The sequence below is a fragment of the Nelusetta ayraudi genome, unplaced genomic scaffold (assembly GCF_046127955.1).
Source record: "Nelusetta ayraudi isolate G7.1 ecotype Tasmania unplaced genomic scaffold, CSIRO-AGI_Nayr_v1 ptg000019l, whole genome shotgun sequence".
NCBI classification, from domain to species: Eukaryota; Metazoa; Chordata; class Actinopteri; order Tetraodontiformes; family Monacanthidae; genus Nelusetta; species Nelusetta ayraudi.
Genome location: NW_027466069.1, coordinates 8,082,501 through 8,097,500, shown reverse-complemented (window position 1 = coordinate 8,097,500; position 15,000 = coordinate 8,082,501). Strand labels below are relative to the sequence as shown.

General features: G+C 51.8%; 1 protein-coding gene across 2 annotated transcripts in view; it reads right to left on the bottom strand.

The window, feature by feature from the left end:
- LOC142888507 (nucleolar protein 4-like) overlaps positions 1–15,000 on the bottom strand; it is a 42,253-nt gene that overhangs the window by 18,175 nt on the left and 9,078 nt on the right. For both annotated transcript variants that reach the window (XM_076026855.1, XM_076026856.1), the window contains one exon: positions 4,087–4,243. In XM_076026855.1, coding sequence (XP_075882970.1) covers positions 4,087–4,243 — 157 coding nt within the window. The remainder of the gene's footprint in view (positions 1–4,086; positions 4,244–15,000) is intronic.

Below are 15,000 nucleotides of genomic sequence, written 5' to 3'. Positions count from 1 at the left end.
CTTTCCCTGCGACTGGAAGCTCATTATTGATCCCTATTGATCAACTTGTTATTGATCCTTGTTGATCGACAGCTGATTGATTACCGTCCCGAGTCAATCAACCATCAGCAGGGACGAGACGCTGCAGCGTCGCTGTCCTGCTGATGACACGGAGGGACGGTGTAATCCCGTCCAGGGACCCCTTCCCCTTCCCCCTCCCCCAGCTCCCACTCAGGCTGGAGGGGAAGGGGAGGGGGGATGCGGGGAGTCGGCGGAGGGGGGAGGGGTCAAAGTCACGCTGCTGTTTGGTTCCTGCTGCCCTACTTTCCTGAGCAGCGCCTGAACACATCACACCATGTGGGCCAGTGGCCCGCAGCAAGCGACCTGAGCGCGCGCACACACACACACACACACACACACACACACACACACACACACACACACAGCTGACCCAGTGGAGCGTCTACAGGCGGAAATAAAGTTGTAATTACACAAGTCTTGACTCACTTCTGTCTCCTGAGGAAGACCGAGAAAAAGATGTTCTGACAACGAAGCCAGCTCGCTCAGCCTGCCAGCCAGTCAGTCAGTCAGTCAGTCAGTCAGCCAGTCAGTCAACAGGGGGTGGGGCCTGTTAGCTGTTCTGCAGCCAGCCAGCTAGCCAGTCGGCAAGCCAGTCAGCCAGCAGGAGGCAGGGCCTATGAGCTGTCCTGCAACCAGCCAGCCAGCCAGCCAACCAACCAGCCAGCCAGCCAACCAACCAGCCAACCAGTCAGCCAGCCAAGCCAGCAGGGGGCGGGGCCACCAGGCCCTGGATGCTCTCTGTGTCTATCCACTTGCCACTCGTCAGTGTGTAAATCCCAGGATATGTTTCATTTTGGGATAAGCTCGTGTTCGTCCTGTAATCCAGCTAATATCAGCGGATCATCACACCACTGGAGTTACTAACGCTGATAATCTGATTACGCCACCTGGTGGCAGCCAGCCGAACAAGATGCATCGACAAACAAACAACACCAGGGTAAAAGTAAGAGATGGAAAATAGAGGACAGAAAGAGAGTGTGTGTGTGTGTGTGTGTGTGTGTGTGTGTGTGTGTGTGTGTGCGTGCGTGCGTGCGTGCATGCGCGTACCTGGCTGCACTATCTGAGGTCAAGTTATCCGCTGACTCCACCCACCATCCAAGGTTGGGTCTCTCTGAATTAATCCACAGCTGGACTGGAAGTTAGCACTAGCCCTGGCATGAGCAAACTACGGCTCAGGGTCCATATGCAGCCTGTTAAGCTTTTTAATTCAGCCAGCCAAACTTGAAATTATATCAAGTAAGTCATAAAGTGTCTGTATTTCAACCATTTTTTCAGCGTTCTAAGAGTCAATTCGATAAAGAGCTAAATACCATGGAGCTTCAAAGACACTGATTTTGTTGTAACTTTGCTTTTGTTCATTTTCAATTGACAATAAAGCAACATGTTTTATAAATATCCCATGATATGTTTCCTCCTATGAGATGGGTCACCAAAACACTCAACATCGATCTGCTCCTCCTCCGGCCCCTCTGTCAAATTTTACAACCCATTGTGGCTCCACCAGTCTAAGGCCCTGTTTTCACTTGGTCACTTGAAACTGTTTTGGGTGATTGGATCACGAGAACAGATCTCGCAGCATCTGTTCGCACTTAGCCATTAACATGCGTCTCGAGCGTGCCATTTGTGATCGCATCACATCCCCCCCCCCTGCCGAACCTATGCAAATGCAACATGCGTCCTTTCCGTTTTTAACGACTGGGGGCAGCAAAGCGCAAAACCACGGCGAGTTTTACATGACAGCGAATAAGAATGAACTTCCTGTTTGCGGACTATATCAAGTCACTGGTTTTAACTCTACTGCAGCTTGTATGGATCAGAACGAGGAGTAACGACTGGTGGGACAGAGTGGTGACAACTTTATTTTCGGATCAACAGTGGCTGGCAAATTTTCGGATGCAACGTCGCACATTTAATCTCATATGTGGGAAACTGCGACCGCTGCTCCACTGACAAAATACGCTAATGCGGAATGAAATTTATTAGCATGCTAATAAACGAGTCTAACAAAAATGATTTGTTTTCGCTTCTTGTTTGTAACTTTATAATGACGACACAGGGAGGTGGGGCGCCGACCAAGTACGTACACGGGAGAGGTGAGTGGAGTAGGCGGTCGTTAATGTGGACTGAGCTCGCGTTCCGTTCGCACGTCCGTGATGAATGCGTTTTTATGCGATGTCAAAACGGATTTGGACTGTTTGCACTTGGTCATTTCATGCGTTTTTCGTATTCCGATCGGCAAAAAACGCATGAAATGACCAAGTGCAAACAGGGCCAAAAAGGTTTTTCCACCCATGCGGGGTCACCTTCAAATCTTCAAAATCATCTTCAAACCCCTTCTCATCATCATCATCCCCATCGTCATCATCATCATCATCGAAACTCCTTTGCATTATCATAATCTTCTTCTTCAAACTCCTTTTCTCATCATCACCATCATCATCATCATCATCCTCCAGCACTAGACGTGAGGTGGCTGGTCATTTCCAAGGACCAGTATTTTTCCCCAGGATGCATCAGTTGGCCACAAGTGCCCCCCTCCCCCGACCGCAAGTCGGAGCGACGAGCAGTAAGAGCTTTTTTCACTTCTGCCGTCAGAGCGGTCAGCCGCTCTTAGAGGTGATTCACTGTGTGTGTGTGTGTGTGTGTGTGTGTGTGCGTGTGTGTGTGTGAGAGAGACACCACCATCTGCTCGGCTGCAGCGCAGCAGCTCGCTGGTCAGAAAACTCCCACCTGATATTAACTGCAGAAACGCGTTAACCACCGCCAACATCAGCACCAATCAGAGGCCATCTTCTTATTCCAGCTCTTTGTAACGACTACCCAGCAGCTTTTCATAAAGTGTCATGGCAACAGCGGCCAGACTGAGAAAACCAAGCCAAGGCGGAGGCGGAGGCAAACCTGAGCCGGAGCAGCAGCAGTAACAGCAGGTGCTGGCGGTGCAGCTTGAGTCTCAAACTCTGGCCTGCGGGCCAAATTTGGCCTGCAGTGTAATTATATTTGGCCCACCGCTATTATACAGCACATGCACTGCTAAAAATACAAATCCCAGAATTCTCTGCTGGTATTTTGGCACGTCAATCAGGACAGGACTTTCATTGAAGGATAGTATTATTACTTAAATGGTTTATTGTTATTTTATTTCTAAATGTATTTTCATCCCATGGAAAAAGGTCACTGTTGAAATATTGAATATAAAGTTATTGATGGCATTGTATTAAGTGTTGAAGCAAGCAAAACTTGTTTGGGTCCATATAAAAAGGTTCACTGTTCTACCTGGAGGAAGATTTTGTTCAGTAAATATCAATGCTAGCCCGAGACTTTGTCCAAGTTTTGAATTCTGGCACCACTGTGTACTCGAGTGTGACACCCCTGAGGTAGAGTCTCCGGACCTGCAGCTCTGCTCGTCTCCAGCAGGGCGGCGCTGTCTGCCGCCAGAGCTAACAACTTCGAACAGTGTCTGTCTGAGACTGAAAACAATGAGAGCGGATGGAGTCGCCCCCTGGTGGCCCGGTCCAGGTCCGTTCTTTTCAACAACAGTCATTGAATGTGATTTTTTTGAGCTGGTTTCCCCACCCCGCCCCCCAGCAAAATGAATGACAGAGATGTTTCAAGGCTGTCACAGTGCCCCCTGCAGGAGATCTGCACCACGTCCATTAACATTAACATTTAACAGTGTACAGTAACAGGTAATTGCTGTATCCATGCAGCAATGTGAAATACTGACGTTTTCAAGGTTCCACACAGCAGGATGCCTTTTAGAGTGTGTACATGTGTGTGTATGTGTGTGTATGTGTGTGTGTGTGTGTAGCAGGATAGGGAGACAAAGGGTGAGAAGAGCGGCAGCTCAGTCGGATGCTACAGAGTTCTGCCTGTGAGCTCCACATAGGTTAGCCAGGTCCTAGCCAGGTTAGTCAGGTTAGCCCCGTCCAAACGTGGCCCCGCCCCCTCCTTGGCCCACCCATCTGTAGTCGTTCCAATTAGAAGCATTGAAGGCTGGCGGGGCTCCACCCCACACGTGCTCCTTACCGTCCTCCTCCTTGCCGTGTGCGGTTGGCGGGGGGCTGCGGCGCATCCTCTCGGCTCTGGTGGGGGGGCTCAGGTCGGAGGCCACACCCAGGTCGGCTGCTAGCCAGGTGGGCTCGCTCATCTCAGCCTCGTCCTCGCTGCTCAGAGAACTTTCATCCTGGAGGGAGAGAGACACCAGAACCACCCGTCATCACACACTGTCTTTGAGGGGAAAGTCTGAGTCAATCTGAGGACCTTGCCTCCATAATCTCAGATTATCAGTCCGTGCCCCATGCCGCCACCCCCTATCAGCGACAGCCAATCACGGGTCGGCCCCACCCCGCGAGCGAAAAAGCCAGAGGACAATGAACAGTTTTCGAGCGCTGATAGAACGTAATCAAACACCTTTGCATCAGTACGTGATCTACGCCGCGACTGGAGCGATATTATGATTTAGCGCACGCAACGCTCAACGTCATCCTGTGTGGCAGGTAGAAAATGTGATGTTGTCGCATGACTGATGTTGTTGATGTGGTCAATTTCCTCAAAACAAGACCCCTGAAAGCACGGATATTCTCTGCACTTTGTGAGGAGATGGGAGCACAATATAAAGCTGTGTGGGGGAGGGGGGGCATGAAAATATTTCTTCCTCCAAGGTGGGGCGTGACAGAGAAAGTTTGAGAACCACTGCCCTAATGCCATGCAAGTCTATGGGGTCAAAAGTCAACTTTGTCCTAGAGACATGGGGCCACTTGCAGGTTCATCGGGATCCCTCAAGACACAGCCACGTCACCTTTGGGGCTTCTGGCCCATGAGGAACCCCGAAACCCGCATGGGCGGGGGGGGCTTGAAAATTTTTCTTCCTCCAAGGTGGGGCGTGACAGAGAAAGTTTGAGAACCACTGCCCTAATGCCATGCAAGTCTATGGGGTCAAAAGTCAACTTTGTCCTAGAGACATGGGGCCACTTGCAGGTTCATCGGGATCCCTCAAGACACAGCCACGTCACCTTTGGGGCTTCTGGCCCATGAGGAACCCCGAAACCCGCATGGGCGGGGGGGGCTTGAAAATTTTTCTTCCTCCAAGGTGGGGCGTGACAGAGAAAGTTTGAGAACCACTGGCACACACGATGCGATGACTAGCACCTCTAACACAACTCCAGTCATTGCATGCAAACGTTTTTCTCCTGTGCCACAGGGGGGAGCCGCTGAGCAACAACTGAAGGAGCGAGTGGCAGGAACCAGGAAACTGTGATGGTTCCTGGTTCCTGGTTCCCGCAGTACCAACAGGTACACAGGCCTATAGATAGATAGATAGATAGATAGATAAATATTTAATTGATCTATTGATCTCCAGGAGAAATTTGCATTTACATTCGCTTGATAAGGGACCTACTGTAATAAAAGGCAAGCATTGTTCTAAAGAGAGATAAAAGTACTGTGTGAAACAAAAGTGGAAATAAGAATAACATGAAAATAAAAAGTAAAATAAAATCTGACGCTTCGTGAATACATATTAAACATCTATATGTATGATATACATTGCAGTTGTGCATAATATGATGAAAGTGTGTTTCTGTGTGTGTGTGCTAGTCTGGCATTAGCTAAGATAATGGTGTTAGCCACAGGCCAGCCCACTGCTGGGGGGGCCGCAGCGTGGCTGATCTGAGGTCAGTGTGCAGGAGCTGCTTTTGCGTCCGCCGCAGGATCGTTAGGAGAATCAATTAAGGTTTGCATTCATAAGGCGGGGGAGGGGCGGGGGAGGGGTGCGGATGGGGGAGGGGAGGGGGGGGAGGGAAAGGGGGTGGGGGCGGGGCCGCCTCTTTGTTCTCTTTGTTTTACAGCCGGGGCTGGGGGAGGAGGCTTTTAATTGGCATCACCCCTGCCTCCCCCTCCTCCTCCTCCCCCACCCATCACTAACTCTACCCCTCCCACCCAGCTAAAAGGCCCGCCCCCGACCGCTGGTCCCGATTGGTCGGAAGAGGCGGGCGCTCGTTAACCAATCAGAGTGTACAATCCCGCTGATTGGATGCAAGGCAACATTTTCTTTCATCACGGAGGAAGATGATAACCATGAGGAAAAGGAAGATGATAATACCCCCACCACCACCTCCTCCTCCTTCCATGGTTCTGGGGGGCGGGACTCAACTCAACTTCCTGTTCATTAGCAGTATTCCAGTTTAGGTTTTCTGTGGGGTTTTTATTTGCTTTCGTTTTATCTCTTGACATTAACGACCAACAGTACCACTCGGACAGCGCCACCTCCTGCTGGGAGGAACAACGAGGATGAGGGAATGAGTATTCCCTACGTCGTCCGCAGTGGCCACAGCGCCACCTGCCGACCGAACTAACAGTGTTGGGTCATGCTGGAAAAACATCACCAAGGTTCTCAGCTCAAGAACTCAGCTCCTGTGAGGGCGGATGGAGGGGGCGGGATCATATCTGAACTGGGAGGAGATATTGATACGACACCGAGCACACACACACACACACACACACACACACACACACACACACACACATGTATGCTGCAGGGATTAAGAAGCCAATGAGGCTCTGCAGCGTATTGATTGAAGAAAAAAATTTGCTTGGAAGAGTGTGTGTGTGTGTGTGTGTGTGTGTGTGTGTGTGTGTGTGTGTGTGTGTGCGCGCGCGCACGTGTGTGTCTCTGGCTAGAAGGGACTCTGAATCAGATAGCGTAACACACACCAACACACACAGCGGCCCCAGAAAGGCAACAACAGTGGAAGATGAGGAGGACGACTGCGACGGTCACATGACAGGAAGTGTTTCAAACATCCCACTTCCTGTCATGTGATTGCTTCGGTGCCAGATGCTACTTGATTAGAAGAGGATCAGGATGGATGGACGTGTCACATGACCAAAGGGGGCGCTGTGTCAGTGCAGGGATCAGCGTCAGACAGACACACGTCACTGGATTGACAAAGTGTGTAGCTGGCCCCATACACGCACAAACACACACACACACACACACACACACACACACACACACACACACCCACACATACACACACACACACACACAAACTCATGGGCATCACTAGCCCTGAGTTCAGGGGTCTGGCTTCGACCTTCCTCACCCATCTGTTAATCCACCTGCAGGTTTGTGTGTGTGTGTGTGTGTGAGTATGTATGTATGTATGTGTGTGTGTGGACAGCTTCATGTACCTATATTCTGAACTATCACCATGGCAACTGTACTTTCCCCTGACCAGACAGTCCCCAGGATGATCCAAACAGTGAAGGTCGTGCTGCTGCAATCTTCTTCTTCTTCTGGTGTTGAGTCTGATGTACAGACACATACACACACACACACACACACACACACACACACACACACACACACACGTGCGCGCGCGCGCGCAGCCTTCACTTTCTGTCCATCAGGGGCCAGTCTGGTAACTGATCCCTGCGCTGTGATTTGCTGATCTGCGGAACAAAAGAAGTGGAACCGGAACAGGAAGTGACCTCTCTCTCTCTCTCTCTCTCTCTCTCTCTCTCTCTCTCTCTCTCTTTCTCTCTCTCTCTCTCTCTCTCTCTCTCTGTAGACGGTTTGGAACGGATGAGGTTCCCTGGTGGGCGGAGTTTCGGTGTCCGATTAGAAGCGAGTGGTACATTGTATTACCAACAATGGTACACATGCACGTAGGCACACACACACACACACACTCTAGCATGTGTGTGTGTGCGGTGCAGCTCCAGGGGATAAGTCCATCAATGGGGGAATCAGTGGTCATCCAGAGAGCAGTCAGGCCCGCCTGCGGTGGCGCTGGGACACGGATAGGGCAGATTAGCGGCGTGGCCGACACCGTGACCCCGCCCCTACTCCCAAAACCCCTCCCCCTTAATCCGAGCAAGCAGCGCCACGATTAACCCCCCCCAACCCCCCGACCGCAGGAAGCAATCCTTGGAAACGCAGCTCAGATTAGAGCTGCTGCGGGGGGGGGTGTCACGGGTGGAGCGACACCAGTGGACACGCGACAACCGCAACCCTCGGACACCTGCGCAGTCACACACACAACAGACAACAGTCAGCGCATCAACAACAACTCCAGCCCTCAACGCAACCATGACCAGGCCAAACAAGCAGAAAAACACCATGTGCAATATGCGCAACAGTGGAGAAGGGCAACTGACTGCAACTGTAGTAGCAGCAACAGAAGCAGCAACAACAGCAACAACAACCACAGCCCTCAACGCAACCATGACGAGGCCAAACAAGCAGCAACAGCCGCAAAAGCAGCAGCAGCAGCAGCAGCAGCGGCGGCGGCAGTAGCAGCAGCTTTCGTTGGTTGGTTTGCTGGTGTTGCTTTGTCTTCTCTGTCTGAACTCTGGCGGCAGTCCAGGTAAATACAGTGAGACACTTCCTGTGAAAGTCCAGCACCGTCAGTGATTGGCAGCTCCACACTGACGGTGCTGGTCATGTGACCAGCGTGGGTTCGCAGAGTCTGGACCTCCAGGGTAACAAGAAGTCACTCCTTTGCAAAGAGTAAACAAACTGGCATAAGGGGGCGGGGCTTTGAGAAAAGGAGGGACACCATTGGCTGATCATTGGGAAACCAGCGTGCTCGTTCTGCTACTTCTGCTGCGGTCAAACTCAAAGACAGTCTCCAGCGATCGGGAGAGATATCGCGCTGCTGGTGATAGCATGACGCTAACGCCAGCTGGTGGTAGCTTAGCAAAGATGACAAAAGTAGCCAAGTAAAACACAACTTCCCTTCCAGGCGTCACTCTGCTGCCACTCCCAGGCCTCACTAGTCAAATGCCGACTCCTCCCGATCACCGCTGCATCACAAGAGTTGTGTGTTCTTTATTGTGTGTGACACTGACAGTGTTGTCAGTCACAGTGTGTGAAAGTAGGGAGTGATTTCCAACACAGCCAGTGGTTTTGCCTTCAAAACTGCGAGGGAACAATTTGATTGGTTATGTTAGGTGGTTGTGGGCGGGGCTTCAAGCCCAGACAGGTCTGTATTGGACACGGAAGGGTGGGCGGGGGACAAAACAGGAAAAAGGGGGATGAAGCCATCTTTACTGAGGGCAGCGGCAGGTCACACAGTGAAGTCCCCATTAGATGGATAGCAACCACACACAAGCACACACACACTGGAACTGCAAATGGTTTGAAACAACCCAGAGAGAAAGAAAAAAAATTGTGACCTGCAGGGGGCGCCGCCCTGCGATCAACATCCATAACAACAGTTGCTGTTACAGCGCAGGAGCTCCGAGGGGGGAGGAGCTCTGAGAGGGGGAGGAGCAAAGGGGGGAGGAGCTCCAAGGGGGAAGAAGCTCAGAGGGGGAGGAGCTAAAGTGGGAAGAGCACCAGGGAGGAGGAGCGAAGGAGTTCCAAGGGGGGAGGACTTCTGTGGGGAAGGGAGCTCAGAAGGGGGAGTGGTTGGGGGCGGGGGGGCATGTCATAGTCTGATTTAAGCATGCTGGAAGCGCTTCCTGTCTGACAGGAAGTGACACGGGCTCCTGACTCCTCCCAGCCGGCACCTGCGTTGCCACGGCGACGGCGCTGAGCTCCAGTCTGTCCTTCAGCCGCAGGAGCCGCGAAGGCCGGCACTCTGCTGAAGGGCTCTTGTGCAAGGCGGCGACGGGTCCTTATCACACTCGCAGACCCTGATCTCTGACCCCCGCCGCCATAAAGATGCCTGCAGCTGCAGCGTCACGTGTCTCTTCTCCGTAAAGAGCTGGGCTCATAAAATACATATAACAGTGAACCTTTTCATATGGACCCCAAACTAGTGCTGCTTCAACACTGAATCTGGAACAAGCAAATGCCTAACACTATACAATAAATGACTTCACATTGCACACATGCAAAATCAAATTGATACCAGTGACACACAGTTTGCACAAAATTAACAAGTCTCGCTGAAATGCAGGAAGACGTCAGAAAGAAAAAGACAGTTAGCTAAATTCTAACAACGGTCATTCTTTTTTATAAGCTGAAAATGGGAATGTTAAAGAAAAAAAAACAAAATGTTGGGAACAAACGCTTTAAGTCAGTTTCTTGAAACAGCAGAGAACACTGGAAGAACTTGCAGTGCAAGCAGCCTGGAGGCTCCACAAGGTGGAGCTGCCGGAGCTACGACGATTAGTAGCTAACGGGCTGCTAATGGTTCCGACGTGAGTCTGCATTTTGTTTGTTCGTGTGAAACTCATTTTGTACTTTTGTTTCACCAACATTCCAGGTTTTTGCCACGTAATCTTTGCATAAACACGCTCGCTGTGTTGTAAGCGTGCTAGCAGCTACGACACCTGTTCCGACTCACAGACGAAAATGATTTCGCTTTAGTTGCCCTCACATTAGAATCAGCTGATCTGTGCCAACAACTAAATGAGGAAAGATGCATGTTTCTGGGCGGAGCCTCCCTTAAAAAAAATAAAAGAAGAAATGTCGTTGAGAGAAAAAGAGAAAATGCATTAGCGGCACCTCGGAACCTGAACAGATGATTCAAAAAATCTTTTCTACTGATATTTTCTGCCAACAAGGGAAGACGCCGCTTGACTATGTGCAACTCAGTGTCACTTCACTGAGACTCAGACAGGAGCAGGTGGAGCTCCTGGCCAGATTACACCGAGTCAATTTGACATTAGAGTTGTGGAGACTGAAAAAATAAAAAAATAGAAACAGGAAGTTGACAACGAACTTGGAGAGAGAGAGAGAAAAAAGAACACAAACCGCTGGAGGACTTAAAATAGGATCAATAACACGGATTAAAGTCTCGGATTAATAATAATGTCTCCGTTGGTTCTCAGTCCAGCCCCTCACCACACACACACACACACACACACACACACACACACACACACACACAAACCATAATGGTCCATTTAAATGAGAGGCCACTGTTTCAATGCATGGCACGCGCCACCGATTGTTCCTCCCAGTGCTCGGTCATTCCACAAGACGCGCGCGCGCGCGCACACACACACACACACACACACACACACACAAATACATACTCATCACGGGCGCGTGCAACGCTGCGTAGCGCACGCGCGTACAGCAACACAACAATAATTGTCTGTCAGGAAGAAGCACGCGGCGTCACAATGACCGACACACACCGAGAGCCGAGGTTTGTGCACGCGCGAGGGTGCGCGAGCGCCGACAAGTTAGTGAGGTCCTTTACTGCTTTCTGAGAGCGCATCGATCAGTGATCAGCTCGCCTGTCGATCGGAAGGAGAGATGTGACCGCAGAGGAGATGAGGAGGAAGAGGAGGTGGAGGAAGAAGAGGGGGGAGGAAGAGGAAGAGCAGGGATGAAGAGATGAGGAGGAGGAGGACGAGATGAGGAGGAGGAGGAAGAAGGAGGAAGGAGAAGCTGCTCAGCGTGCCGGACGGAAGGAAGGGAGGGAGGGAGGAAGGAAGGAGAAGATGCGGATGAGCTCGATCAGATTGTCGCTCTTACCTTCACCTGCGCGACGCTGCGAACATGAAAGGAAGCCGCCGCTACCACGTGACCGCGCGCTCCGGTGTGCTCGTGCCCCTCTCTCTCTCTCGCTCTCTCTCCGCCGTGGCACAGCGCGCATCCGCCTCCGGTGTCGGTGCGCACGGACAATGTGAAGGGAGGAGACGCGCAGCAGTGTGCGCCGACCGGGAGAGGGAGAGAGAGGGAGGGGGCGGGGCTCCGCCGCTGACGTCACGGCAACAGAGCGCGAGTGAGAGAGAGCTACACGCCCAGTCGGTGTGGCGGCTGATGGAGGAGCTTCAAGCCTGCGACCCACAGACTGGTTCACTTCCTGCTCACTCTTTCACCTTTTGAGTCGCTGTGAACTTGAACTTTGACCCCTGAGACAGCCGGAAAAAGGCCGCACCAACCAATCAGAAGGCAGAAAACACACACACACACACACACACACACACACACACACACACGCAAATGCATGATTGTAACTCTGAGACTACACTCCAGAGACGACCAATCCAGGATGCTGGAGAGAAACAGCCAGTCTGTTAGCCAGCTGAGATACAGGGGCCGACTGAGGAGTGCTGAAGACAAGCAATAGCAGTCCCCGGGCTGCTCACTACCGCCCCCTGTCAACAACAGACAGATGTTTGATCTCTCATCAAAATTTCAGGGCTCTTGAGTCACTGTGTCAACAACATGAAAGAACTAGTAACTTTTCACTGTGTGTGTGTGTGTGTGTGTGTGTGTGTGTGTGTGTGACAGTGTAACAGAGCCCTGTAACAGCAGTGCGTGTCCTGCTCATGTATTTACATGACAAACCTGCCACCTTTAGGCAGAAGGTGAAACTGCAGGCAGTTAATGGTGTGTGGCGATGCAGGGGAGAGGGAGGGTGTGTGTGTGTGTGTGTGTGTGTGTGTGTGTGTGTGTGTGTGTGTGTGTGTGTGTGTGTACGTGTTGTTCTCCAGATATCGATGAGTGTCTGCGTTCCATTGTGGTGATGGTGATGGTGATGCTGAAGATGATGATGATGATGATGATGATGATGATGATCGTGATGATGAAGATGATAGTGACGGTGATGATGGTGACAATGAAGATGATAGTGACGGTGATGATAGTGATGATGAAGAAGATGGTGATGAAGGTGATGATAGTGATGATGAAGAAGATGGCGATGGTGATGATGGTGATGATGGTGATGATGGTGAAGCTAAACCCAGCTGGTCATATGACCGTTGATACAGGTCAACTGGTGTTGGAAGACTTTTCTATTGCTTGGTCAGGTGACTGGAAACGGTCTGATGATGTCACAGTCTCAGGGAGGAAGGTGGCAGCCTCACGTTCCAGAACACTAGTGGACCCTGAGCTACTGATGAGCTCCATCAAAAGGAGGTGTAGGAGGAGGAGGAGGGGAAGGAAGAGGAGGAGGAGGAGGAGGACGTGGAGGAGGACGTGGAGGAGGACGTGGAGGAGGAGGAGGAAGAGGAGGAGCCAGCAGCCGGGGGGTTAGAACCTATTCCAGGAATATTCCAGAAATGGTCCTCGGCTCCAGGTTGGACATGTTGAAGGCGAGACTGAAAGCAGAAGCTCCTCGAGATGTCCACCCCTCCCCCGAACCCCTCAGAGCCAAATGTTGAATTCTCTTCCATTTTTCTGTGATTATAAGGCACCAACCCCCAACCCCCAACGCACACACACACACGCACACACACACACACACACACACACACACACACACACACACACACACACACACACCTCCTCCCAAAATAATAGAAGTCTTCCCTCTGGAGGCAGCTGGAATAATGAGTGGGGGATGTAGGGGGCGGGGTGGGGTGCATAATGAAGCCCCTCTCTCTCCTTTTTTAATCTTGCTACCCCTCCATCACCACCCTCACCACCCTCACCACCCCCCTCCCTGCCCCCACCCACTCCCATCAGAGGGGGCCGCCCTGCCATCACTCCATCCCCCCCTTCTCCTCACCCCTGTCTACATTGTCTGCTACACACACACGCACACACACACATGCACGCACGCACGCACACTCTGCCAGGAAGCATCCTGGGTAATTTCCTCCTCTTATTGAATTGGGAGGGGGGAAGATGGAGGGATGGGCAGATGAGTGGAGGCTGGGGATGAGTGCTAATGGAGCCGCCGGACGGTTCACACATCACAAATATGAACTGCCTGCTCTTCTCCTCCTCCTCCACCTCCTCCTTCTGGACCTCTACCTCCATCTCCACCTCCTTACCCTCCTTCTCTTCCTCCTCCTCGACCATCTCCTCCTCCTCTTCCTGCCCTCCTCCTCCTCCTTCTCTTTCTCCTCCTCCACCATCTCCTCCTCCACCATCCCCTCCTCTTCCTCCTCTTCCTCCTTCTGGACTTCTACTCTCACCTCCTTCTCCTCCTCCACTTTTTCCTCCTCCCCCACCACCTCCTGTAAATCCTCCTCCTCCTACTAGACCTCTACCTCCACCTGCTCCTACTCCTTCACCTCCTTCTGCACCCTCCACTAACTCCTCTTCCTCCTCCTCCAGCACACTCCATCACCTCCTCCACCTTTTCCATCTCCGCCTCCTCCTCCAGCACCCCCCCTCCTCCACCTGCACCAACCACCACCTCCTCTTCTGCAGCCGCCGCTGCGCTCAGAAAAAACAAACCAGACAAAAGATGGCAAACCTTTTCTCCCCCCCACTGGATCTTCTGCTATTCAACTATCTCTCTGTGTGTCTGTCTGCACACACACACAGACACACGCACTCACAGACGCACACAAACACACACACTGAACCCAGCGCTCCCTCATGTACTATATGATTTCTATAGGTGAGTGAGTCATTGCTCTCTCCTCCAGTCTGTACTGCTGTTCCTCTGGGCCCAACGCTATAATATATCTGCAGTGCACACACACATACACACACACACAAACGCGCGCGCGCGCACACACTAACACGCACACATACACACACACACACACACACACACAATGCTAAAACTTTACTTCTTTCAGAAGCAGAAACAATCAGCGGTGTCTTGTGAGGTCCCGCCCCCACAAAGCTACCGGCCAATAAGCAGTGGAGTCAACAATGAGCCTCGTTTTTATTCTGTTTTTTTCAAAACGTCCACTGACCAGGCGGTGTGCAACTCATCAACCAAGAAACAACCTCGACCTTTTCACGATGCTCCCGCCGCCGGCCACCAGAGGGAGCAGGGGAGCTTCAGAGCAGCGTGCTGGACCTCCGGCACTGTGGCAGTGCTGAAGGAGAAACCAGAGAAGCTCGTCAGCCTTGACGAAGGCTGAGGAGCAGCTCGGGGTTCAGACACCCTGGGGGTGAGAGGACGGCAGAGCACCGCGTCGATCAAACAGCTGCAGGCGGCTTCACGAATCAAAGATTTATCAGCCATGAGATGCCGATCGAAGCTCCGACTGGACCTGAGTCCAGCCAGTGTGTGTGTGTGTGCATGTGTGTGTGATGGACTTCAGCTGTCAGAGCTGTCG